At 40.2% G+C, this 26182-nt stretch overlaps 1 protein-coding gene across 1 annotated transcript in view; it reads right to left on the bottom strand.

The window, feature by feature from the left end:
• The window catches only part of carmil2 (capping protein regulator and myosin 1 linker 2), a 62762-nt gene that overhangs the window by 10568 nt on the left and 26012 nt on the right, over positions 1-26182 (bottom strand). Inside the window, exons 31-36 of the mRNA XM_004556231.4 lie at positions 23021-23556; positions 9259-9362; positions 2925-3795; positions 2296-2400; positions 1022-1058; positions 341-409 (exon numbers count right to left, since the gene is read on the bottom strand). Of these exons, the coding sequence (XP_004556288.3) occupies positions 341-409; positions 1022-1058; positions 2296-2400; positions 2925-3795; positions 9259-9362; positions 23021-23556 (1722 nt within the window). The remainder of the gene's footprint in view (positions 1-340; positions 410-1021; positions 1059-2295; positions 2401-2924; positions 3796-9258; positions 9363-23020; positions 23557-26182) is intronic.

Raw genomic sequence — 26182 nt, 5'->3', positions numbered from 1 at the left:
TCAGTGAGAGACTGAGATTACCGAAAAGCACCACTGAACGACACAGGAAATCATTCCTGCCTGTGGCCATCTCCCTGTACAACGCATCCACTTAACACACTGTTTGCTGCTACAACTACACATGTTTCTTTTCCAAATATTTATTTATAAGTGACTTATGTATGTATGTATGTATATATATGTATATATTGTACTATTCTTAGTTAGCGTATTGTCTGTCTTGTCTTAATGTTGGTTTAAAATGGAGCACTGTAACAAAAAATAATTTCCCCCAGGGATCAATAAAGTATTCTGATTCTGATTCTGATTCTGATTCTGATGAGCAAGGAAATATTGATACCTGATGAAGTGGACATAGTCCTGGGCTTCATGTATGTGGGAGGTGGTTCAGGTTTGTCAAGAATAGCACCTGAGGGACAGTGACAGGACAGTAGAAGACAGTGAATATTACGAATAATATGTGAATCCTACAGCTTATCACACAGCTCTAGATGGCAGATCTTAAAACAAGGATTAGTAGTGATGACTCAAACAAAATAAGAAGAGTGATGGAAAAAAAACAATATTTATAAAACTATATGAAACACATAGACTCAAATGTTCTGTTAAAGAATTAAACTAAATTTGATTTATAACCATGTACACTAAAAAGGTTGGAAGACAGTGTGTTACTTAATCAGAATAGTTCAATTTGAGTTCAATTCAATTTTATTTATATAGCGCCAAATCACACCAACAGTTGTTTCAAGGCGCTTTGTATTGTAAGGTAGACCTTACAATAATACATACAGAGAAAAACCCAACAATTATATGACCCCCTGTGAGCAAGCACTTTGGCGACAGTGGGAGGGAAAGTGGATGGTAAGTTATAAATGACAAATGGATTGGCCTTTACGTAGTGAACTTAAAGGGCATTACACTGCACACAACACTGAGTTGCACACTGACAACCACACACACAAACACACTTATACACAACATATATTTTTTATGATAGAGATATTTATGCAAAAACACTTACCATCAGAGTTGGCCTTTCTCAGCTCTTCATCTTTATTCTGTAAAAGAGGAATTAGTCTTATTTTTGTCTTATGTATTTTCGTGTAGCCAGATCTTGCTTGAAAAGGAGATTTGAATTTCAAGGCCCTCCTGGTTAAATGAAGGTTAAATAAATAAATAAAAAAGATAAATATGAGGTAGTTGGGATTTTACTATTCACCTTTGTTTTCTCTTCCAACCATTTTTGTCTATTTTGCTGGTTTGGGTCATTCCAATAAAAGCAGTGAAAACTTGAAAAAGTTGAAACCTGTTTTTCATTGTAGTAACTTTCTTGTACTCTTTAAAACAAAGTTATAATTTAACGTCATACTATGAAAACTGACCAAGTTACTGGTTTTCAAAGTGCACAGGTATGGGCTGCAATTTGGTGCTTTTTGCTCTATATTTTCCAGCATTTTTGAACCAGATTATCCACATAAACATATTAGGGCAGAAGAACACAGGTCACCTACTAATCAGAAGGTCCCCATCTGCTCCAGTCTACATGCCAAATATCCTTGGGCAAGATACTAACCCCGGTTGCTCTCTGATGCATCCATCAGAGTGTAAGTGTGTGCGAATGTTAGAAAGTGCACAGGAAAAAGTGCTTGTGGTGTAAATGAGACAAACTGTGTAAAGCACTTTGGGTGTTCAGATAGAGTAGGAAAGCATTTTCTCAGTGTCAGTGTGAAAACTGCCATTACTGCTGCTTTCTATTCCCATTAATAGCACTAGCCTACTACAGAGGAGTGGAAATGTCTGTTAAGTTAAAGGTAATTTTAGATCTACATATTTCTTTGAATCATAAAACTATGATGATATACTATTTAATTACAAAACTACTGGGACACTGCCTGGCTGCCTGGTAGGATGATGACAATACTCAGTCAGCCTGTTATGGCTCAGGGGTAAAAACTGTGAAGTTTCCACACTCATCTGTAATGTACGTTTAATGAGAGTAGACTCAATGAATATGGAAAAATTGAGATATGTGGTTTTTCTTAAGACATTCCAACCTATCATCCATTTTCTTAATCAATCACTCATTAAATGGGAAAAATAATTGAATGAGACTGAATCACTTTTGTTTTCTGGCAAACTTTCAAAATGGGATGTGGGAGAATGTGTGAGGAATGTTTCTCACAATTTAAAAAGATAAAAAATAAAAGAGGTGCGATAGTCCTGCATATAAAATATTTAAGGCAAACAATGTTCAGATTAATATGTTTACACACACATGCGCACTCCCCCATTTACCTGGCTCATCTTGGTTTCAGCAGGTGGAGTTTTGGCCACGCCCATTCTGTGCAACATCACCTGAAGCTTCTGCTCAAAACTAGATGTGCTCTCCGAAGCATGTTTCTGAAAGACAGTACAGAAACACTTAGAACAATAACTGTTCCCTCACACACACACAGGCACTGGCTTGGCTTGGTTCCGTTGGTATTATTTGAAAACTGTCAATATAAAGATTGAGAGTAGAGTAGATGTTTTATGAGAATGGGCATGAAGCCCTACTAGAATTTTACTAATAGTATCACTGTGTTAACACACGAGCACAGCAAAGACGCGACTGTGTTGTTGTACTGGTCATATCCAGGCGACGAAAGTGATAACGTGGTAAATTTATCATAGCAACAGGTAGACCTTTGAGGAAGCGTTTACTCTGTATCAACAACAAATAGCATCATTTACAATATAAAATGGGAGCAGGTCAAAGAACAGGGAAAGGTTCTACCTTAATATGCTAAGATTAGACTTAAAACAAGAGAAATTCAAAATAAAGGCTTGTCTCTGACATTAGCTTTTTTAGAAACCTTGGTTCCCATCGAGATTCATCTCATAATTTACTGTTATTATGATGTTACAGGTATCACAAGACTGACCTTAGTGGGTGTATCCTTGTCATCAGTCTCTAATCCCGTCAACAGTATGAGACTTTGGCTCTTTCCCTCTCTCAGTGCCCTCTTGGTCACTTTTAGTCTCCTCTCTCCATATGGAGTCCCTACCAGCTGCTTGTCCTGCTCAGTCAGAGTGCGAGTGACCACAGGACTGGGCATGCGAGCTGGCAAGACAGGAGCTGCCTCTTCCTCCAGATTGGAAAGTACAGTAGTCGTGAGATCAGGGCTTGTTGTGATGGTGGGATACAAGGGAGTGGTCTCACTGGGTGGCATCATCATGGTTAACGTCTGGGCAGGCGATCTCTTTTCCCGCACATCGCCTGCAAGATGTTGGCTGGTGGCGGAGATTCCTTCTGTGGTGGTGGCATCATTAGAAATGTTAGCATCCTCCACTGACCTTGCCCCTCTCTCCTTCTCTCTCTCCTTGTCCCTCTCCCTCTCCCTCTCCCTTTCTTTGGCCTCACGGAGGGGTCGAATGAGGTCTGCAATGGAGGTCCTTTTGACCTTCACCCCTTCTCCTCCTCCTCCCTCTCCCCCACTTGCCTTGGTGGCTCGGGCAACTCGAGCCCTCTTGAAGGCGAAGAAGTCACCAAACTTTTTCTTGATATTTTTGGTGGGAAGTGTGGTGGTGGTGGTGGTGGTGACGGAAGAAAAGGTGGATGGAATGGAGGTAGAGAGGGGTGGAACATCAGTGGATGTGAAGGACATGTCAGTGGATGCATAGGGTGAAGTGAGAGTGGTGGTAGAGGAGGTGATAATGTCAGACGTAGAGGACAAGGGGGTTGAGACTGAGGGGGTGGAGCTTGACTCTGGGGGAGTGGCTTGGGCAGGGTTTGACTCCTCCCACTGGCCTTTTCTGCAGCAGGAAAACAGCAGAAAGAGCAACAGACAAGAAGAGACATTCAGTACTACAACTACTGGTACAGGACCAAAGACATGCTGAGCTCAGGCACACAGCTAACATGCATGCAAACATCACACAGGGCAAAAACAGCTCCGACAGATTGACAAAAAACCTGGAAGCTACGTCTGGACTTCCATGTAATATGCTTAAAATTTGCTTCACCCGTTGGTTAAATAAATACATATATTAGTCCAATCATGGCTCTGGTCCTGAGTGGATATGAGCCCGGTCAGGTCTATGTAGTTTTGTCTTTACTTCAGGAGAGTTAGCTTAGTATAGAGAAAATGAAGGACGCTAACACCAAAGGGAAAGACATTTGTTTGAAGTTCACACCTGCTACACCAACATAACATGTTGTTGTCAACACAGCAACAGAGCTGTTCTGACCTGGTGCTGCTAATGCTCAACGAAAGGGTTGCAGAAGCCTGGGTTTGAGTCCATCCCAGATCATGCCCTCCACATTATTCCACGTTGCTCTCTTCCTACTTTCCTGTCTGCTGTGTAAAAGCTAAAAATGCTACAAACTGCTGTTCTGACATGGCAATTCTGGTGTAATGGCTCTTATATGGTCTTAATTCAACCAGCTGATTCTTACATTTACTGGAAGAGTCGATTTTTTTCAATCACGGATGTTTACATTAAGCCTGAGTAATAATTAACATGTAAATCGCACACACGGAGTGGTCAGGAATCAGGCTGGGTCAATCTGATTTACTGGTGTTCAAAATGCTCTAGTGAGAGTACTGACAGAGATTTGCATAGGTGTGAATGTGAGTGCGAATGGTTGTCTGTCTCTATGTGTTAGGCCTGCGACAGACTGGCGACCTGTCCAGCGTGTGCCCTGCCTTTCGCCCTATGGTAGCGGGGATAGGCTCCAGCCCCCCTGTTACCCTGATAAGGATAAGCAAAAGAATGTGGATGGATATAATATATTGTATTATTACATTTAATTGAGTCTGTTTCTGTAACCACATAATTTCCTTAGGGATTAATAAAGTATTCTGATCCTAATGTGACACAAAATAAAATCTTGCATGTGTACAAGTTGATTCAGCTGCCAGAGCTTTAACAGCATGTCACAGTCTCCTTCAGTGAATAGAGCTGCCTCAGGTGTTACCATGTTTAAGAGGCAAGTTTGGATTTGAGGATATTTAGAGAATTGCATCCTGACTTAAGACCAGAATGGGCTCTAGTTACTACAGGAACATATCGGTAGACCCCATATACATTGAGGTCCAAAACACTTGTAGGCAGTCTGTGATGGTATACCCTAAAGACATATCTCCATTTGAAGGGAAGACTGGAGTGGGGGGTGAGATCATCATTGTCCCCGCTTTCATAAGGATTCCCACGGTACAAAATTAGTAAGATAAGGCTGACTTGCACAGCAGAGTACAGTACAGAAATGATTATGTTTTGTTTTAATTGGCTTTGTTTAGCCAGTTTTATTTCACTCAATTAAGTGTGGATGAGTTGCTGTCCAACATTTAGTCCATATTCTCATCTCCACACTTTCTCGCTGCCTCCTCTCCTCTTCGTTATAGCCAACATTAGCAAAGTTTCCACTGACACCCTGTTGGCCAACAGCATTAGAGGCAGTCGGTGTTAACCTGGGGCCCAACTGATCCACACTGGTGCAGTGGTAAGCACCATTGTTTCAGCAAGAAGGTCCCTTGTCTGAATCTCCTGATCTCTGGAGCTTTTCTGTGTGGCACTAACCAGTAAATCTAAATTGTCTGTGGGTAGATAAAGTGTAGCACCATATGGCTATGATTAAATATACCTGGGCACCTTGAATAGTCCGTATATTACCAAAGCACAAACCTGTAGTCATGACATCACATTTAACAGCTGTGAAGAACACAGCCTCATTACAACCACTTCAGCAAATGGACGCTGAAAGAAATGTCAGCTGTCTGTGAACAGTAATTAAAAACACTAACACTAAAAAAAGAATCTGGTATGAAGAATTTAAAGGTTATTGACCAGCAGTCAGTGGATGGCTGAAGAAAGAGCGCCACCATCCCTGTATACGGATGGGGGACTCGCCCTTTACATAACCTGTCATGCCATTGCCCCACACCAGTTATATTAAAAAAGAAAGACAGTGAAATACAGTTGAAAGCCCCGGATGTCATGATCTGAGTTGATTGTGTTGTTTTCTTTCCAAAACTCCATCTCCTTAGAGACTGTGTCTGCTCCCAGACCACCAAAAACAAACCAAAAATTAGCAAAAAACATTAAAATATCACAAAGGAAGAACAATATTATCAACAACTGCACCAAAAAGTAAAACAGTGAAATGTGGATTATTAAACATTATGTCTCTGTTTTGAATAAATAATGGATCAACACACCGATTTACTCTGCCTTACAGAAACCTGGTTAAAGCAGGATGATTATGTTAATTTAAATGAATCCACACCCCCGGGTCATTCTAACCATCAGAAACCTCGAAGCACAGGCCGAGGGGGCGGTGAGAAACTCTCTGAATATAACAGAGTTTCCTTCACTCCATCTTATTAACCAACCAAAGACCCAGAAAGTTTTATTTCATTTAAAAGACCGACGCTTAGCCTTATCAACCCTAGCTGGATAACCTAAAACTGGAAAACTTATTTGCTGTTAACTATCGTCCACCTGGTCCTTACTCAGAGTCAGTGGGTCTATCTGATCTCTTAGACTTTTTATTTCATTTAGTGCTCATCTATAAAATAATTATTGTGGGGGATTTTAATACCATGTAGATGTAAAAATGACAGCCTCAACACAACATTTAATCTATTATTAGACTTAATTTGATTCTCTCAAAATGTAAAATAAACCCACCCACCACTTTAATCACAGTCTAGATCTTGTTCTGACATATGGTATTGAAACAGAACATTTAACAATATTCCCTGAAAACCATCTTTTGAGCTTTTGAGCCAAGCATACCCTTAAACCTAACCTTATCTGGTAATGCCGGATGGTTGCCCTCCCTGAGCCTGGGTCTGCTGGAGGTTCCTTCCTGTTGAGAGAGAGTTTTTCCTTCCCGCAAGTACTTGCTCTTAGGGGGTCGTCCGATTGCTGGGGTTTCTCTTTATTATTCTAGGGTCTTTACTTTACAATACAAAGCGCCTTGAGGCCACTGTTATTAGGATTTGGTGCTTTAGGAATCAAAGTGAACTGAACTGATTTGTTTTCCTTGCCTTCTTAGTGTTCCTTTGTGTCAAGTTTCTGAGAATATGTTTAGAAAGTTACTTCCTGTTTTACTTTGTTAGTAGGGCTGGGCCATATTATACCGTTCACGGTAATACCGGTATAATGTTAGGCAACGATAGGAAAATGAAATATCGCGATAGAATGGGAGTAAAACGCGCATGCGCGGTGCCTTTGTTTTCATACGCACATGGCCGATTGTTGAGTGAAACAGATGAACCAGAATTGGTTTGTAAAAATGGTGCAACTTCAGTGATGTGGAACTGGTTTGGTGTTTGTCTGTCAGATACACAACAAAGCACATTTTTTGCAGAACATGCAAGCGGCCGTTTTTGGCCATATCGCCCTGCTCTATTTGTTAGGTCACATATTTCTCTTTGCACCTGCCAGTTACACGAGTTTCATTTCACAAAAATATATCTGAATAAGATCTGATACAATCCTCATGACTGGGTTAAGACAATGTCATCAAAAGTATGGATGTTGGATGAAATGTGCTCGACTAGGGATCAAAATGGTCCAAGGGAGAGATGCCTGTCATTGTATTCTAATCACGTGTGCTTACACTATGACTTCGTCATTACTGCCCATAGTGTTCGTATGGGAGTCAGATGAATATTTTCTGTGTTACAACATTGTAATTATATGTCATCTCTGTAGTAGAACAAAATCTCTACTGAGTCAGGTTTGAGATTATCAACGGATGAAAAATAAACAGCCATAGTTCCCTGTCTTGGGATTCAAAGGGAGTTTTTTCCTCTTTTCTCTTTTCTGACAGGTTGTCCTCACACTTAGTGTTTCTAGAATTTAAATACCAATGATCTAATCAAAACAATTGCAAAAGACATCGTTTGATGATATTGTGAAGTGGAGGGGATCATGGAAGGTATAGTCCTGAAAACAGCTTTAAAAACATTTAACTTTGTGATGTTATGACAATACTGTGTGCAGTGGGTGCCTAGTGTGAGTAATAGGGAAAAAAAACAACGTTGGCAGCATTAGTCCAAGCTCAAGGAGCACCACTTCATGCAGACTAAAGAGCTGTTAGGGTGCAGCTTATAACATTTATAGGGTCACTGATCATCTGTACCTGTAAGCCAGCTATATGACTTAGGAATATATTACCTAGAATGTCAATATAGAGAATTTAAAGATGTGGAGAATTTACATTTTTGAAATTCAGTTTACAGTCTGTTTAATACTAATTTTCTTGTTGAAATTTGCTGACTGAAAAAACAACACAATAAGGAAAACGGTCATAAATCTAATAACCTCAGGTTGTCATAATAACCTTTATTTAATCTCCTCCTTATCCTTTCATTCAGCTCGAGAAAACTGTGTGTACACCTCAGTCATCACATGTGGTGTCTGGTATTCATGTACAAATATTGTGTGTGTGAAATGTTGTGTGTGTATATGCATGGTTGTATGTTTGTATCTGACTCAGGTCAATGTATTTATTTGTGTATTTAATTATATATATGGAAGCCCATAGGCTTCCACAGTAGTGGTTGCTAGTCTTCCTGGGGTCCAAGTCATCAAGTATAATCTAATAAAACATTACACAATAAAGCAGATGTAAAGATGTCCACATGATTTGGCTCTTACATCCACAGTAAGGTTTTACAATTGTAAAAATATCAGCATGCAAATATCAATAACATTGAGGCACAATACAGACGAATCAAAAACAGGTCACAGCATTGCCCTCTTACAATATTTACAATAATTCAAAACTGTGTAAATGGACTTTTAATTTTTTTTATTATGAATAGTAGCTAGTTCTCTAATTGCATAAAGCAGTTTGTTACACTTAAAAGATGATCTAAATTTGAAACAGAGAGTTTCAAAAAATTTGTTTTGGCTCGAGGAATAACTACATTTTTTCTTAAAAATCTTGTAGCATAATTGTGTATTTCATCTGGTTGACTTTCTTTGATCTCTACTCATTTATCCTGATCATCATCATCATAACTCCAGTTGAGCACTGCATTTTGGTAATAGCCAAATTAACTATATTAATTTTTCAGCAATAGTAAATTTCAACTACTTGACAGTATACGATATACTGCGATATACTGCTGAAAATTAAGTAGTTCAATTTTAAATTCAAGTTAATAATTGGTGAAGAGTAATGCATTCCTTGTGCATGTGTGTGTGTGTGTGTGTGTGTGTGTGTGTGTGTGTGTGTGTGTGTGTGTTAGGTCAACTCACAGTGCATAGTCAGGGATGATTTTTTTGGTGAAGAACTCCTCCACTCCTTCATCCACTCTGCCCATCTCCTCACTAGCTTCATTCTCCACCTTTGACACCGCCTCCTGTAAGCAATACAATATAATGTACAGTATGCAAACCATGCATTGTGTGTAGCTGTGCTTGCATTTTCATTCTCCTCACTGTCAGACAGACACCAGGGATTTGAAGCCTTGTAAAAAAAAGGATCATTTTTGTTGCCACCTAGGGGCACACCGATAATGTGTTGGCTAAAAAACAAACAAACACATTTTCTGTTAGAAATGAAGTAAGCTAACAAATACTAGGAATGTCAAGCCGTATCTTTCATGTGGACTTTCCACAGACTGGTTGTTGCACATAATCTGTACACTGCCTCCATCTGACCACTAAATGCAGACACACAGAGCCTGGGGTGGAGCGGACAGCGAGCGGGCTTAGCATAGTTGCCTCTTCGTTCAAACCTTCACGTTCTAAGTTTCTCTTACAGTCCAGTGACATGCAGGACAGGCCTGCGTATCACTGGACTGTGGGTCACTGGGTTGTGATTCTAAATTGAACATTAGTATTGATGTGAGTGTGTGTGGGAGAGCTTCACAAGTAGTGGACTAAGGCTGCTGTCAGAGCATCAAGAGCATCTATGCACAGATGTCTTTAGGAAAGTTGTTACAACTGTTACAATCCAAGTATCAGGCCGCTCCTGAACCACAGGCAACATGAGAAGCATCTTTACCTGGGCTTGACTTAGAAATCATGCTGCTAGAGTGTGGAATAAGAGTGGAGAGGCACCGAATCCAAGAGGTTTTAAGTTCAGTGTAATGTTGTCTGCTGGTGTTGGTGGTGGTTGGTCAATACTGTTTTTATATCCAAAATCAACACAACTATCTACCAGGATATTTAGACCACTTCATGCTCCCATCTGCTGACAAGCTTTATGGACATACTGACTTCCAGCAGGGCTTGCCATCTGTCAACGGTGCTGACTTTCTGTGGAATTACTATAGACTATATAAAAGCTTACATTTTGAATTAAATGACAAAAAGAACCCCAAAAAAACAAACACTGGAAACAATGAACATCGAATGTATCTCTTTTTGTATACTTTTGCAGCTTTTATCAGTTGTCAGCCTTTTGGCTAAGATCAAGTGTTCTTATCACTGTAATATCTGATAGGCGCCAGTTCGAGGGCAGCGTATTAAACACTTCTTCCGTTCGCTCCACGCATCAACCCGGTATTGTCGCGCTTCTGGAAACACTGCCCAATTTCCACAATTTCACTGTACATGCAGTTTGACAATCAAGGGTTATTCTGCTCTTTAAATTATTTTTTAAAATCTTCAGTTTTCCCATAAACCAATCAGATCATCACCTGTTTGTTTCAAAGTCTAGCTAAAGGGTGAAGTGAATTTATCTGGAGTATGATGAAGCCAGACTGAGAAATGCTGTTCATTGTGAGCCACATGTAAGAGATTTGTTCATTGTGCATTGTCATGTAGGTGACCATGTACTGTATTTACCACACTGTCATATTCAATCAAAGGTTTTCTTCTCTCTGATAGAAGTCGTATCAAAACATCGCCTCAAAATTGAGTTAAATTAAACTCCATATCAACCGAACTCCTTTGTCATTGCTATTAGTCACTAAATTTCATTGCCATTCCATGTCAATTATAGGTCCCATATTGCTACTTTTCTTTTCCTGTGTGTAGGTCCCTGAATTCGTATCATGTCCTAGTCCCTTCTTTCTCTTTTTATTCACCTTTTAACTCTGCATTAATTTCTTACCTGGTCATTCAAAGTAAAAGAGTATAATTTTGCAAAGAGCTTCTGTTCCTCCTACTTTGATATTGTTACTGTAATTATAAGGATTATAAAGGGAAATCCTACCATGTTGTATGAAATGAAAGTACTGTGTCTTAAAGAAACATTCAGTTAATTAGCACACTGCTGTAAGTTCCTCATCCTATTCAACAGTCTTGAAATGCATTCTTTTAATTTCCCATATATTCTAACTTTATTACAGTTCATGTAGTCTTGATTAAAATACAACTATGGAATCACTGTGCATTCCTATTGTAATCTAACATGACTATTCACTCCACACATTTCAGCTATTCTGTTGAGTTTTGAAATAGACTGTTCATACATTTGCTGTGAACTGTGCAATAACAAGCTGCACTTCAGGACAGCTCAAATTCTAACTAGGTCAAGCCCACTCTGCACAAAAAAATACTTACAATAGTAGGATTGCAGCAGTGTTAAAACAAAGTATTTTTCTAATCCCTTCCATGTTGAAAATTTAATTTAACATTGTTCTTTCTGTACATTGTACATGTGGCAGCACATAACAAAGGATTACCTTATAAAAAATACACTCCCGTTAGTTGTGCTGCACGAGTACAACAGAAAAGCAGCTGGATTTCAATGAAAATTTTTTAGACCTATAAGCTACACTGTTACAATCGAAGCATAATTCACTGTCTAACAACAAAGCTGAAAAGTAGCATTTTGGCTAATAGTAGCTTAATGTAGTGCTGGGGTGTGTTCAGAGGGAGGACGTGGGGTGGCACACCCTCACCCAAAAAGAACATGGACATGTAATGGTAAACCAGTTTCTGCTCATTTGTCTTTGCCCCCTCCCCTCCAGCTTTGCATGCCTCCACCTCCTCCCACAAAACAGCTTGAGAAATCTATCCCAACAGCTAAAATCCAGTGAGTTGGATAAATACTAGGGCTGCACGATTAATCGTTAGAAAATCGCGATCTCGATTCATACTTATGTGCGATCTCATTTCCAAATGACAACGATTAAAAAAAAAAAAAAAAAAAAAAAAAAAAAAAAGACGACGACGATTGTACCGCATTTTGATCCGGGACGTAATCTGCATGAAAACAAGCGCTCACTCTTCCTGCTCAACAAATGACAAGGGCGGAGCCTTATACCACGTGATACAGAAGCTGTGCCGTGTGATGCTAAAATTAGCAGGGAAAAAACAACGGAGAGCACGTCAGGGATGACGAGAAAGTGACAGGAGAAAATCCGTCCCTGTCAACCACCCAAACATCAATAACGGGAACCTTATACAGCGCTTCATTTAGGAAAATGATCAACACCCTAGACACACGCTACACAGTGCCGTCCCACAACTATTTTTCTATTGTTGCACTACCTGCTCTATGCACGCAGTGTCGAGCAACGGTGGAGACGGAATTTCAAGCAGTACAACATTTTGCGGCAACAACAAAACTGAGACATTTGTTGTTTTTATGTTTATTTATTGTTTTTATGTTCAGTCTCAACTGTTACGAAGTTGATGTGCAGTTAATAAGTGCAATAAATATTTATACTGGAAAAGAAAATCGTGAGAGAATCGTGATCTCAATTCTAAGCCAAAAAATCGTGATTCTCATTTTATGCAAAATCGTGCAGCCCTAATAAATACTATCAAATTCCCTGCCAGAAGTGGCTTCCTGGAAGTGACTGAATGAGACACAATAACCTGGTGGCTGAGGTGACAGCTGATCAATCTCCCCCTAGACTGTGGATTCCTGTATGCCTAATCCTCTCCAGCAATCACATGGAGTATGTATGTTTGGATATTTTTGATGCTTTTGAGACTCTGTTGGTTCTTGGCTAAAACACAATCTCCTAATTCACTGGGCATCTCAAAAAGTAATCAAGTCTCCACTCCCATGACATGTGTCTACAATCTCCTTCTCCCACAGGTGAAGTGTCTCCTAGGGTCAAGTTTCAGACTCTTGACCTATTCACTGTTCCATCCATTTATCTTGGGTAGGTCTTCTAAAATGACCTAGCACTTAACTTTACCTACTAGTCGCGTCTACAGCCTCTCAAAGGCCGAATGAAAGGAAATGGAGAATTACATTTATGACTCCTTGGCAGCAGGAATAATCCATCTATTGTCTTTCCCTTGAAGCTGGACTCTTCTTTGTGGAGAACAAGGCCGAGACCCTCCGTCACTATACAGATTTCAGAGATTTGAATCAGATAACCATAAAGCAGCTACCCTTTGACATTTTTTTCTTCTGCTTTTGAGCTGCAACAAGAGCCACCATCTTTACAGGCTGGATCTCCATAGCACATAGTGGTCCACTTCAAAGAGAGAGATGAATGGAAGACATTCTCATCCCCCAAAAAAATGGTTGCAAAGATTCCTGGAAATTGCAAATTTTAATCGTTGTTTCATCAGGGACTTTGGTAAGGGTCTCCAACAGTCCTGTTCCAATGAAATCTGGAAGCAGAGGGCGCTTTAAGCCCCTTTTCCATTAGTACCTACTAGGGCTGCCACGATTAGTCGACTAGTCACGATTACGTCGACTATCAAAATCGTCGAAAACTAATTTAATAGTCGACGTGTCGTTTGAAGCTTTGTAAGATCCCAAAAGATGCAGGATTAGTAGGATTTAAGAGTGTAATAACGGACTGAAACAGAAGATGGCAGCACTGCATGTACAAGGATGCCAGCTGCCGTTAAACCCCGAAGAAGAAGAAGCTGTGTCCGGTATCGTAGCTGTGTCCAAATTCAGGAACCGCATCGTCCTGTGATCGCATTTGTAGGCCAATTACGTTACAGCGACACGACGAAGACTGTCCAAATTCGAAGATTCCGACAAATGCGCCCTTCATTTCCCCAGATTTGAAGGATGGGTCGGGTGTATACTTCGTGGCCCAACCTATCCCAGAATTCATAGCACGGCCCAGCTCCGTTTCCAACAATGGCAGCAGCTAGTTAGCTTTAATATTACTCTTATTATTCTTTATGGGTCACAAAATAAACGTTTAACATATTTTCAGGCAAGAATGTAGCTGTGTAAACTTCAAATATCTGCTCAGCTTATCAAGACACCACATATTTTTAAAAGCGCTCCGACATTTTCGGAGACGTCTGTTACCCACCAGCTCGATAGCTAGCTAGGGTTCAAGGCACACTAGAGCCCGTGAGAACACCGGACTCCCGGCAAATCATTTTCAAACCCACCGCCGTCTTTCGCTACTCAGGTTAAACATAAACATTCTTTGTTTTGAAAATAAGGGATTTTCATTAGTTTTCTGTATTAGTTAATCTTGAGCTCTGTTTTTCCCAGCGCCGCTGAGTTTTCATTATTTCTATTTCTAATTTAGATTTCTTGATGTTATTATGTGAGTGCCCTCATGTTGTATTATCCTTTCTGTCTCCAGTCATATCCCCATATCTGTCATGTGTCTCTGTGTTCTGTCTCTGTCTATGTTCCCTGTCTGGTCTAATTAATACCTCTGTAGTCCTGTCCCTGTGTTCATCCCTCTGTTCTGCCCAGTCTGTCACGTCTCCATGTCTCAGTCTCAAGTTCATGTCTTAAACTGAGTCTCAGTGTGTGTTACTTCTTGTTTTCTTTTGATAGTCTCTTGTCTCATGTGTGTGATGTTCAGTTTTTCTAATTATAATTCTGTTCAGCTGTGTTCCCCCGGTGTGTCCATTATCCTTAAATAAACTTCTGTGTATATACAGTCTGGATCTCGCTTTGTTCGTTGCCGTGTACTCCCTAATTGTAGGTGAAGTTGAATGTGTGATTTTTGTCAGACTTTATGGCATTATTGTGATGTCATAGGGAGTCGCATTGAAAAAATAAAAAGTGTGTAATACAGCTCTCGCCATGCCCTTTCATATGATATATTACTCAATATGGTTTTTCAAGGACAACTTTGACTTTGGGCATTAACAATGAAGATGAAAGTCAAATGATTAACCAACCTGGGTCCTCGTGTCCCCCAAAGTGTATTGTTGTGAAGTTTGAAGACCATCTATAAAAATGTGTGGTTTTTTACTGATTTTGGCATTTGGTGTGACCTTGACCCTATTTACAGGGAGAATAAAGAAAGAGTGGAAATAAAAACTGTTGTTGTTTTTAAAGCTGAGTTTGCTAACTTCCCTTCCTCTACACAGCTGTTAGGCTCAAACAGATAATGTCCACTTTCCTATTGCAATGAGGAACAGTTAACTAGGAACAGCTAGGATCATCTGACCTAAGAAGTGATTGGTTTTTTTTCACTTTTGCAACACCTTGGGCTAGTTTTTAGCTGTAATCCTATCACCGGAGGTCAGCTTTCCACGTGAAGATGCAAGTAGTAGGAGTGATGAAGGTAGTGAAGGTGAATGAGTTTAAACAAGTGGACAAGCAATGGACAGGGGACAGGAGAAGTGAAGAAGAGAGTGCAGGGAGGGTAGCATGAGCGGAGACAAGTGTCAGGGGCGATTTGTGAGAGAAAGATAGCAGCAAGAGTGAAAGGTAATGTTCACATGCTATGATATATTGCTTGAAGACAGTGGCACTAACAAAAACACAGCAGGCATATCTGGAGGTGGCAGAGGTGAAGACGCTTAAGTATTCATTGGGAGTGACCAGGAGACAGGATTACAAATGAGTACATCAGAAAGACAGCTCAGGCTGAGCATTTTGGAGACAAAGGCACAGCTGAGATGGTTTGGACTTGTGTAGAAGAGGGATCGTGGCTATACTGGACTAAGGATACTGAATATGGAGCTATCAGTCAGGAGCAAAAAAAAGAGCACCTGTGTGTTAACTAAGAGCAATATCAGACAAGAACTATGTCCTTGATAACACAGCATTCAAGGTCGTTTATAAGGGCCCTTACTTTAAAAGTGCCCTTTAAAGTAAGGGCACTTTTAAAGTGAGTGCCCTTACAGCCCCTATGCTTCCCAACACTGCACCTACATAATAACAACATTCATCGTAAACAACAGCAAAGCTATTTTCGTGCCATACTCTCTAGAGCAAAACTGTTCCTTGGAATCTCTTAGTGATAATTATGTGTGGAAATGTAGATTATGGAGAAGTCTGTGCATAAATAAACAGACTTGTACTTATATTTCATGCTTCTAATCTTACTGAACACTCAAAGTGCGTTTCCAACTACATCCCATTAACCTATTCTCACATACATTCACACAGCAACTCTCACCCGCACTCAACAATGGACACATTATTAAAAGGAAAATCTTTTATGGACTGAATTTCAAAAATGCTTAAGATCAAGTAGAAAAAAGACTGAGCTGTCAACGTGGTAGCTGTATTCACCAAACGATGCCCAAACTGCAAACTAAATCGAAATTGCGAGCCTACAATTATGCCTGGAATAATATATAAGCGTTCCAAAGCCATTACAAAGGAAGGTTTTCCTGGGCAAAAGTATCATTTATCTCTATCCATTTTTTCTTATCAGCCAGAGAAAAATAATGATCCTTTCTTTCATTTGTTGCCACTTCTTTTAAGCCACCTGTCTCATTGTACTCCCTGCTAGCGCGGTACTATAATGGTACACTGCCACAAAAGCTCTCTCTCTCTCTTTTTTATACACAGTTTATTCCAAACCTCTTGAGTGGGCTCGTTTTTACCTCCAAATTCCCTCCTTGCTTTATTTGATAGGTGCATTTCAGTGGATAATATGCACCTGACAATAATAATATGATAATACAGATTTTCCAAAGGTACCACTCTTGTCCTAAATCACTTTGCCACCTTCCTTGTCATGATCTGGGGGAATGGCTGGAAAATTCCATGAGGCTTCTGAGTTTCCTTGGTCTCCACCCCTGGACGGAGCCATCATCTCTCCTGTAGTCCCACACACCTGGAGCTGGTACTCAGGTTGAGGATTTAGATTTAGACACAGACTCTCCTTCACTGCCACTTCGTCAACTTTGGTAATCTGCTCCAAGTTCCATGCTCTTGTCTCTTGTTTTTTGTTTACCTTGTTTTCCTGTGCCACAGTTCACCTGGACCTTCCATGCCAGTTTCCTTCAGCTCCAGTTCTTCTTGGAAAACCTCTCCATTCTGGAACGTTCTCTGAACCTCACATGCCTGCCCTCCAGCCATCTCTCACCATCTCAAATGCAGTGGAACTCAGGTCAGCCTTTACCATTACTCACCTGGATTCTCGCCGCCTTTTCCTCAAAGCCAAACTCCACCCTGGCTACAAGTAAGCTATACCACTAATACTCACCTTCTCCAAGCATCCTTCACTCCACCATCATCCTAACCCCCTTCCCCTCTTTTCTCAGATGTGCCTGCTTTGCTTCAGTTGATCCTGTAAATTCCCAGTTTTCCCTTATTGACCCACGGCCACGCTACTACGCCACCCACGCCACGCTCCTGTCTAATCCATGTCTCACTTTGCCACGTACTAGTCTCTGCTTTTTCAATAAACACTGTAAACTATTCTTGCCATCTCTGCTGTGGTTCTCTGCATTTGAGTCCAGTTTTGCTATCGGCCTACAGCCGTGTTGTGACATTTCTGGATCAACTGACATGCTTCTACCTCTCTGCTACCAATATACAGTACAGTGGGAGGTCTTCCATGTGCCAGATCCTTCTATGCCTTGTGTCCTAGCCATCTGTTATCATACTTACTTAACAATTATCTTCATAAAAATAACTTAATAACTCCCATTGTTATGGAGACAGTACTTGCATTGATGCAATTTGTCTCCAAGACAAACAAACTAGTAGGACATTGGTAGTAAAAACTGGTAGGACCTGGTTTTAACCCCCAGATATTTGCCTTCAAGGACTGACCTTAGGACCATCATGGATGATGGGGATCTAGGGTGTAAGCAGCAATAATGCTGTCAATAATGGTTATAGTACACAGGACCTCATTTTGGCTCCTGAATAGACTTTGGAACTGTGTCACTTCTTCATGGTTTAATAAGTGTTTTATGCTGAATCACTTGAGCATGATGATATTGAGAACCTGTGTAAGACAGATGCTTCTAGCTGCACAAAGAGATTTTGTTATGCAACAAAAATACCTTTTCTTTTACTAACAGCATCAGTCCATTATTCTGAGGCAGATGGTGTATCAAAATCATAATCCTAAAATAAAAATACTTTACTATACGTGCTGCCACAAATATAAAATTTGTCAAAGGCAAGAAAGACAATATAATATCAAATGCATGTCCTGTATCTGTAAATAGCTAAGCCTATCCCCACAGGCTCAAGATGAGCTAGAAAAGCTGTCTGACAGAATACAGAAAACAAATTCCTGTAAGAAAACAGTCAAACCGAATAGCAGCACATCGTTTCCCATTAAAATTATACTGATATTACAGTAAACAGTGTGTACTGGGCAATATTTACTCTTTTCTATAAAATACCATAATATACTGATGTTGATAATGATGTTAGCAGCAGAGAGGCGCCTCAAATACAAAACCTTAGGCCTCAGTTCCACAGGCCCAGAGACTGGTTGGTGACTCCCTGGCAACCTGTGGTCACTAGGGAAAAATGCTTGTTCCCTAATTGATTAACAAATGGCTTCTCAAGCTTGCTGACAGTCACTGGGTAAAATCAATTCCAAAGAGATAGAGATTGTAAAGAGCCCATTTTGAAAGACAAAATATTTTGACTGACTTAGAATAGAATAACTTACAAAATGCACTTAACTGCTAGTTTTGGGTCATAATGAATGGAGCATCAAGCTTATCAAGAAAGTGTTCACTGTGGTTACAACATAAGGGAGTCAATTACCATTTTCCCACAGGTTTTGGGCACTTCCACTTTTTGTCTTTGCTTTTCAAACGTTAGGTCCACCTGTTATAGTTGTTATGGTCCACAAACATATTGCAGGTATGTGAGGAGAAGGAAGTTAAAAGTCTTCTCCTAACACTTCACTCTGAGAATACAGGCTTGTGGTTCCTACACTTTCCAGAACAAGAATGGGAGGCAGAGCTATCAGAACCTATTCTGTTGAACCAGCTCCTGGTTGGGAATCAAGACACAGACACGCTCTCTACTTTAAAGATTAGGCTTAAAACGTTTGGTAAAGGTTATAGTTATAGGATATAACTATAACCTTTAGGCTTGGCTGGACCAGGATGTTTCAGGTAATCTTAAACATCGTCAGGTATGCAGCTTCACACACACACACATACACGCATATATATAGATAGAAAGATAGATTTTTATGTTTTTTATTTTTGCTAACTTTTCAGATGTTATTTATACTAGCCTACATTTTTGCCACCTCTTAGCAAACTGGCATATGGTACACTACATAGCAGGAGAGCTTTTCACTTCATATAGCTGGAAGAAGACTCTTTTTGTTATCCAAAAAGTCTTTTTCTATTTAATCTCAGACTGTAAATTTCAGGCAATTCACTGGAATCAGTTGAAATTCATCTGAATGAATGAATTAAATAGCATGTGCTACATTTTCAAAATAAATACTAGCTAACTGATTTATTTTTTATTATTGTGTTAATGTGTGCAAATTTAAAAAATAGAAATAAATTACTAAACATACAGACAACAGGATTCATTATCCAGGTGTAAAATATCTGGGAAAAACCAGATCTTCTACTAACACAAAACAAACAACTGACAAAACAGTTTAAGTACAATGTCAGTAAAAGTTACTTTGGAGAGTGAAGGCAAATTAGTGATTAATTATGTTACTATTAAAAAATTACTTTAAAAACCTGACTAATAAACAAAAGAAATGGGGAGAGTTATATGGACAGTGAACAACAACAAAACAAAAAACTCTCAGATCTGGACATAATGTTTTTGACACACTTGCTGCCCTAACTGTTCTCATTGTGACTGGATTGAAATGAAAAATCAAGGCTTACTTTGTAGCATTACTGTAGTTTTGTTTTCACAGTGCCAGATTAAATCGGTTCAGCCTGGTTGGAGGGAAAAGTTTAAAAACTTTCAGCTTTAACATCATTTTGAGCTATCTGATCACAACATTTTGGTGACCTTTAATTTTTGATGTGTGAATTAAGACAAAAACAAAAAAAAATGGCTCAAATGGGGCCACAATAAGAATATATTTTATTTTATATGGCATCACCTGGGCATCCAGCACTGCTCTGGGGAAGTATACAGTTTCTGGGGGGTTTTCACTTACTCGGACAGAAAGGACGGCCTCCAGGACTACCATCTGTCAACAGCAATATTGTCAAAATAAGAAGTATTCTGTCACAGAATGATGCTAAAAATACTTTGTGTTTTTAGGCTAAATTATTTCATTTTTATAACTAGGATGCGCTATATGTCTCTGAACAGAGACCATCCAAAATGCTGCAGTGAGAGTACTAACAGAACACGTCACAGTCTACATTAGCTTCCTGTAAAAATAAGAATTCAAAATCCTTCTCCTCACATACTAAGCTCTTAATGACCAAGCTCCATCATACATTAAAGAGCTCATAGTACCACATTATCCCAATAGAGCACTTTGCTCTCAGAGTGCAGCCTTGCTTGTTGTTTCTAGCTTTGCAAAAGTAGAAAAGGAGATAGGGCCTTCAGATTTCCTCCTTCCTTTCCTTTCCTTTCCTTTCCTTTCCTTTCCTTCCTTTCCACTGTTTGTTTCCCAAAGCCTCCGTTTGGTTTGGGAGACAGACAACCTCGGTTTGGAAATTTTTGATATAAAAACAGGGATACCTCCAGTAACCCCTCAGTTAGACCTAAAGCTCTCCCAAGATGCACTGCGCATCTCTCCCCTACTCTTTTATCATCCACTCCTCATGCATGTGTACACTGTAGTTTGTGCTTCATCCTCTCTGTAGCTGCCCTCTCTCGAGTTGCCACCTGCTTCCTCACAGAGCATCATTGGATTTCTCTGTTTAATGCTGTTGTCTTGACCGTACTATGTTAAATTTTCTGTGATGTGAATTGGTACTAAATAAATAACAGATTAATTATTGAAAATGCATAAAATGCAGTTCTGTTGTTTATTCTTAAGATAATACAAGAGCAATCCCATTTTGAAAAACTAGAAGACATTCGAGTGATTAAAAACAGATCCAGTGAATTTGTGATGTTTGCTATATCATTTTCCTGCAAATGACTAACTACTATAAATTACTGACTCATCAAGTGTTAGGGAAAATATTCTAAAACACTTCTTCAGTAAAGACTCAGAGAAGAGAAACACACAGAACTTCTTGCTAGCAAGGGCAGCCTCCAGACTGAGACTCGCACTAAGAAACTGCCCCAATCTTTATTTATACTTCAGTAGGTGTGTGTGTGTGTGTGTGTGTGTGTGTGTGTGTGTGTGTGTGTGTGTGTGTGTGTGTGTGTGTGTGTGTGTGTCCTGCTGATCAAAGGGTCATGAGAGCACAAAAGGTACATCCTTGGTCAGGAAAGGGGGTAGTCTCCCCCACCCTAGATAACATGGTGAGGAAGTCCAGCAGTTCATCTATATGTAAAGAAGCACTTAAACTAAAACAGACATAGCTACGTTAATCCTGCCGTAAAACAATAAAACAAGGTATGAGCTCTCATGCTCCCAGACGTGGGGGTGCATTCCTGGGATGCACCCCAAGCCTGCAGCCTGTTAGAGATCACACACAATTAATTATATGCCTCTAAGTATACATGGTTGAATATTTCCTAATACAAATAACTACATGCAGTATTCTACCATATGCAAACTTATATCACTAAAAGATTATACTGACTACTAAATACAATTTTCCATTGACATCAAGAGTCCAAGCTACCAAAATAACTGGCAAACATGGCATCCACATGATTGAAAACAGTGCCCAGTAACCACATAATGGACGATAACTACAGAAATTCTTTATTCTTGCTTTTCAATTAGAAAATATCGCATCGTGTTCAAGCCACTTAAGTAGTTTTAGAATTACTAAAGCTGGTAAGCTGATACCAGTAATGACTAGTAGTTCTGCCAGCATCTGCTGAAATAAGCTGTCAATTAATCAGCCTTTTAACTAGCTATCACACTGACTTGTACTCTGGGACCTGGCACACTAAATTGCTGGAGATTTCCAATCCACACGTGTTGGACCAGTTGCATTTTTTTCTCCTTGGAATAATCTCTAACATTGTTCAGAGCTGCAATGCATGAGTGAAAATAGCTTTACAAAACCAATAATATTGTAAAAAAAACAAAACAAAAAAACCCACCATTTTCCAATGATATCTACAAAACAGCCCATGTGCAGCTTCGTATAAAGTTAAAAAAAAAAAGGAACAAAAGAAGACACAATTCATACAAATAAGGTCACATCAGATGAAGAGAATCCCCCTTTTCTTTGCACTTAGTAACAGAGAAAGACCCCCACTAATGTGAAAACATGAATAATTGACTTAGTGAAAGCATTCCCAAGACACACACACACACACACACACACACACACACACACACACACACCGAGTGACAGAGAGAGAGAGAGAGAGAGAGAGAGAGAGAGAGAGAGAGCGAGCATTGGGAACAACCCAGGGAACACCACTCCCAAAACCTATGGGCCTGTTCTCCCACACACACTGTGCACAACTACGTGGGGGGAGAGAATGCAAAGATAAAGATGGCTACCATTATTACTACAAGAAACAGAAATTACAAGCATAAGCGCTAGACAGACAGACAGACAGACAGATAGACAGACAGACAGATAGCTAGCTACACAGATAGACAGATTCCCCCTCCTTCTCCCTATCCTCCTTCTTTCCTGCTAATTCTCACCTTTCTGCTCCTGCATCCTGTTACGGTTATTTTCTACTGTGGCTGTAATTTATGACCATACATTCCAGGCCCTCATAAAGCCCATGCACTGTACGCAGCCTATGTGTAAATAAAAAAGGGTCCGTTCTGCATTGAAATTCTTCTATATGTATGGCTCTGTATGCATCCTCACAGTATGTGTGTGCGTGCGTGCTTGTCTGCGCTGTCTTTGGCATGTGTGTTCTTACCTGAGGCCTGGAGGAAGGGGGTTGCGTATGTGTGCGTCGTGGCCTTGGTCGGGAGGCAGTGTAGTGCCTTAGAGTCTGTCCCTGGGTGGGTAGAGGCTCCATGGGAGAAACAGTGTATCCAGATCTGGGGAAGGGGCCCGGGCTGGGGCAGCAGCCAGGGAAGGGAGCCTCTCGCCTGTGTAAGCCTCCGCAGCCAGCTGCCTCCTCCGTTGGAGCTTGAGCGGAGGAGTAAAAGAGGGGGAGACTGGGAAGAGGAATGAACGATGCTCCTCTCGCTCCTGATACTGCTTCTGCAGCATCCGCTGCTACCACCTCCCCCTCCCTCCGCCTACTCCCCCTCTGTCCTGGGGGGGAGGGGGACGGGGAAGTAGAAGGGGAAAGGGTGGGGCTTGAGGCTGTGAGTGACAGGGATGTTGCTGTTGGTAACCAAGGCAGGCCACACCTTCCTCCTCCGTCTTTCTCTCCAGCAGCTCCTCCCCACTCTCTCTCTGCTCCTCTGTCCCTGATCTGCTGCTCCCAGTCCGCATCCAGGAGACCTGAGAATGAAATAAAGCAAGTGATGAAAAACGACATTCAAAATGAGATGATGAAAGAGAAAAGGCTAAAAAGACTGAGTCTCCAGACCACGGGATAAACAAGCATTTGCTGGAATGTACTGTGTGTGCATGGGAATATCTAGGCAGCATTGAGAAAAACAAACAAAAAAACACTCAAAAGTTTTATTCAGTCGAAAAAGTGATTTGAAACTGAAATTCTAACTTTTGCTACTTAAAAAAATGAAAAAAAAAAGTTTAAAAAAATGAATTAATTGAATTGAATGGGTTGCTTTCATGCATTTTTTTTTTTTTTTTTTGCAGTTTTAATTTTTCACCTGCTTCAAATTAATTTTTTCAGTTTCAGTTTCAACCCTTTTTTCATTTGCAGTTCTTTTTTTTTTTCACTTTTAGACTTTTTACCCTGATTTTGTGTTGTGTGCGTGTATCAAGGGGGAGGGGCGGGCGGAGACTAATGATTGACAGGACGTGTTTCTTAAAAATTAAAAACAAGCATTTTGGTTGAAGATGGTCACCGCTCCTCCACGGGATGATTCTGACACCAGCCAACAGGTAGGAAATACGGTTGATGATTATCCTATGATGGACTATATTGACAGGCGAATGCTTCTAACATACTGACATACAGTAAGGTGGGGGAAAAAATTAATACAGCAACAAGGAATACTGTTATCTGATTGGCTGGTAGGTCACTAATCCGCAAGAGTTATGAACTCCAGAGAAAAATCTAAGAATTCCGCGTTCATTTCTGTATATTACAGTAAAATCAGAATCCCACACCTTAATACAGCTTTAACCCTATTATATATATGGAGTTCATAGCTTTTGCTAAGAACAAAAACAAATAATTTATTCACAAAATCACACAGACAGTGGACGTCTGGATGTTCTCTTATCTTTGTGTGTGTCAGATTTTATTACTTTCAAAACTATCAAGCTACAGGACAATGGATTGTGTCATTGTGAGCTGAAATATCCTAACTCACCCCACTGTTTTCTACTTTCTTCCCTCATCATTTAGTTTCCAACAAGAGTAACTGATAATGGTAATTATAAAACACCTAAATGTAAAGAAAATATTTGGTTGGGCCTCTTTTACAGATAAAGGTCCACAGATTTGAAGCATTCTACCACCAGAAATGAAAACATTGACTGATTTTATAGTTTTTAATCCAAAGGCAAAATTATGACTTAAACAAAGGGAAATCTGTGACCACTGAAATGAGTCTACTGTCCTTCTTAACTGTTGTTCTTTGAAGTTTGCATCTGTATTGGTTGATGTTGTTCTATAATTTTTGTGTTAGTTACTCTACTGGTTTCTGTATTTGTATTGTTAGGTTGTGTCTTAAAAATCTAACCAGGGACAAGGTCTGCAAATTAGTGGTTATTAATATTCTATGGTATCAGTCGTGTTTTATTTAAACGCAGCAATGTTAATATATGTTGTCCCTGCTGCATAGATAAATAAATTCAAGAATGCAAATCGTCCTCTCCTCCATCTTCTCTCCATCTGATCTCTCCTGTGGTAAGAGTCACTGGTGTGAAAGTAAACAGGCTATGCTCCAATTAACCAAACAGTGCTGCATGTCTGCCACAGAATAGTTCAGCATGGCACAGCATATATGAAGAATACAGGATGATACATGTACATGAGCTCAGATGTAATACTGGGCAGTTTGTCACCAGATTACCTTTATACAGAATATGGCTGTGATACCATTAGAATAGCATAGAATAGAATAGAATAGAATAGAATAGAATAGAATAGAATAGCCCTTTATTGTCATTGTACATGTACAATGAAAGTGTGGATGCTCCAGACCAGTTGTGCAGGAATTAGATATAAATAGTAAAACAGCAGGAATAAATAAGAAACAAGTGAAAAGGCACACAATAGAGAACAGGTTGCAAAGTGCTTGGAAGGAGTCATCACATAAATTAGATGCACCTCCATGGAGGGGGTGCTGGAGGTGTCGGTGGCCGGGACACTGAGAGTGCCCACTGATGGTGGTGCAAAAAGTGTTCCACGTTACCAGGCCCTTCCTTAGTCCAGGAGAGACTTACAGTGTGTCAGTGCACGCCCAGCTATGGTGTACTCTGGCCCACCAAACCCTGGTTCACCCGGGGGCATTGCAGTAATCGGAGTGTGTGGAGATTAGGTGTTTAATTGGGGACACTCATAAATATCCTATAGTCCCTGTGGAAATTAATTAATACAGGGGCAAAACATATAGACTGCAGGCTGTGGATGCACCTCTTAATTTTGGAAACAGATTAATGGGGAAGCGTGCAGGGGTGCATTCATAACCAGTAAAGAATTGCGATGTCTGTGCTGGGCTTAGTGGTGATGCAAGGTGGTCTGACACTGACTCTGGGCAAACCACGGGGCATCCTGAACCAGCCAGTCATTCCGAAAGTGCCCGTTACCATTAATGGTCAGTCTGAAGTACTGCCCATTAAATCTGTTCGGAACAGCGTCTACCACCCTCAGACTGGCAGGTTGGTGGAGCGCTGAATAAAGTCTCTGATTTGTAAGTCCATTCACAAGAACGGATGCAACTGGGATCGCTGTTTAGACCCTCTGTTGTTTGCAGTTCAGGAAGTGCCC

Source organism: Maylandia zebra, linkage group LG7, assembly GCF_041146795.1.
Source record: "Maylandia zebra isolate NMK-2024a linkage group LG7, Mzebra_GT3a, whole genome shotgun sequence".
Lineage (NCBI taxonomy): Eukaryota > Metazoa > Chordata > Actinopteri > Cichliformes > Cichlidae > Maylandia > Maylandia zebra.
The sequence above is the reverse complement of the archived record's forward strand: the minus strand, read 5'-3'. Positions and strand labels throughout refer to the sequence as shown.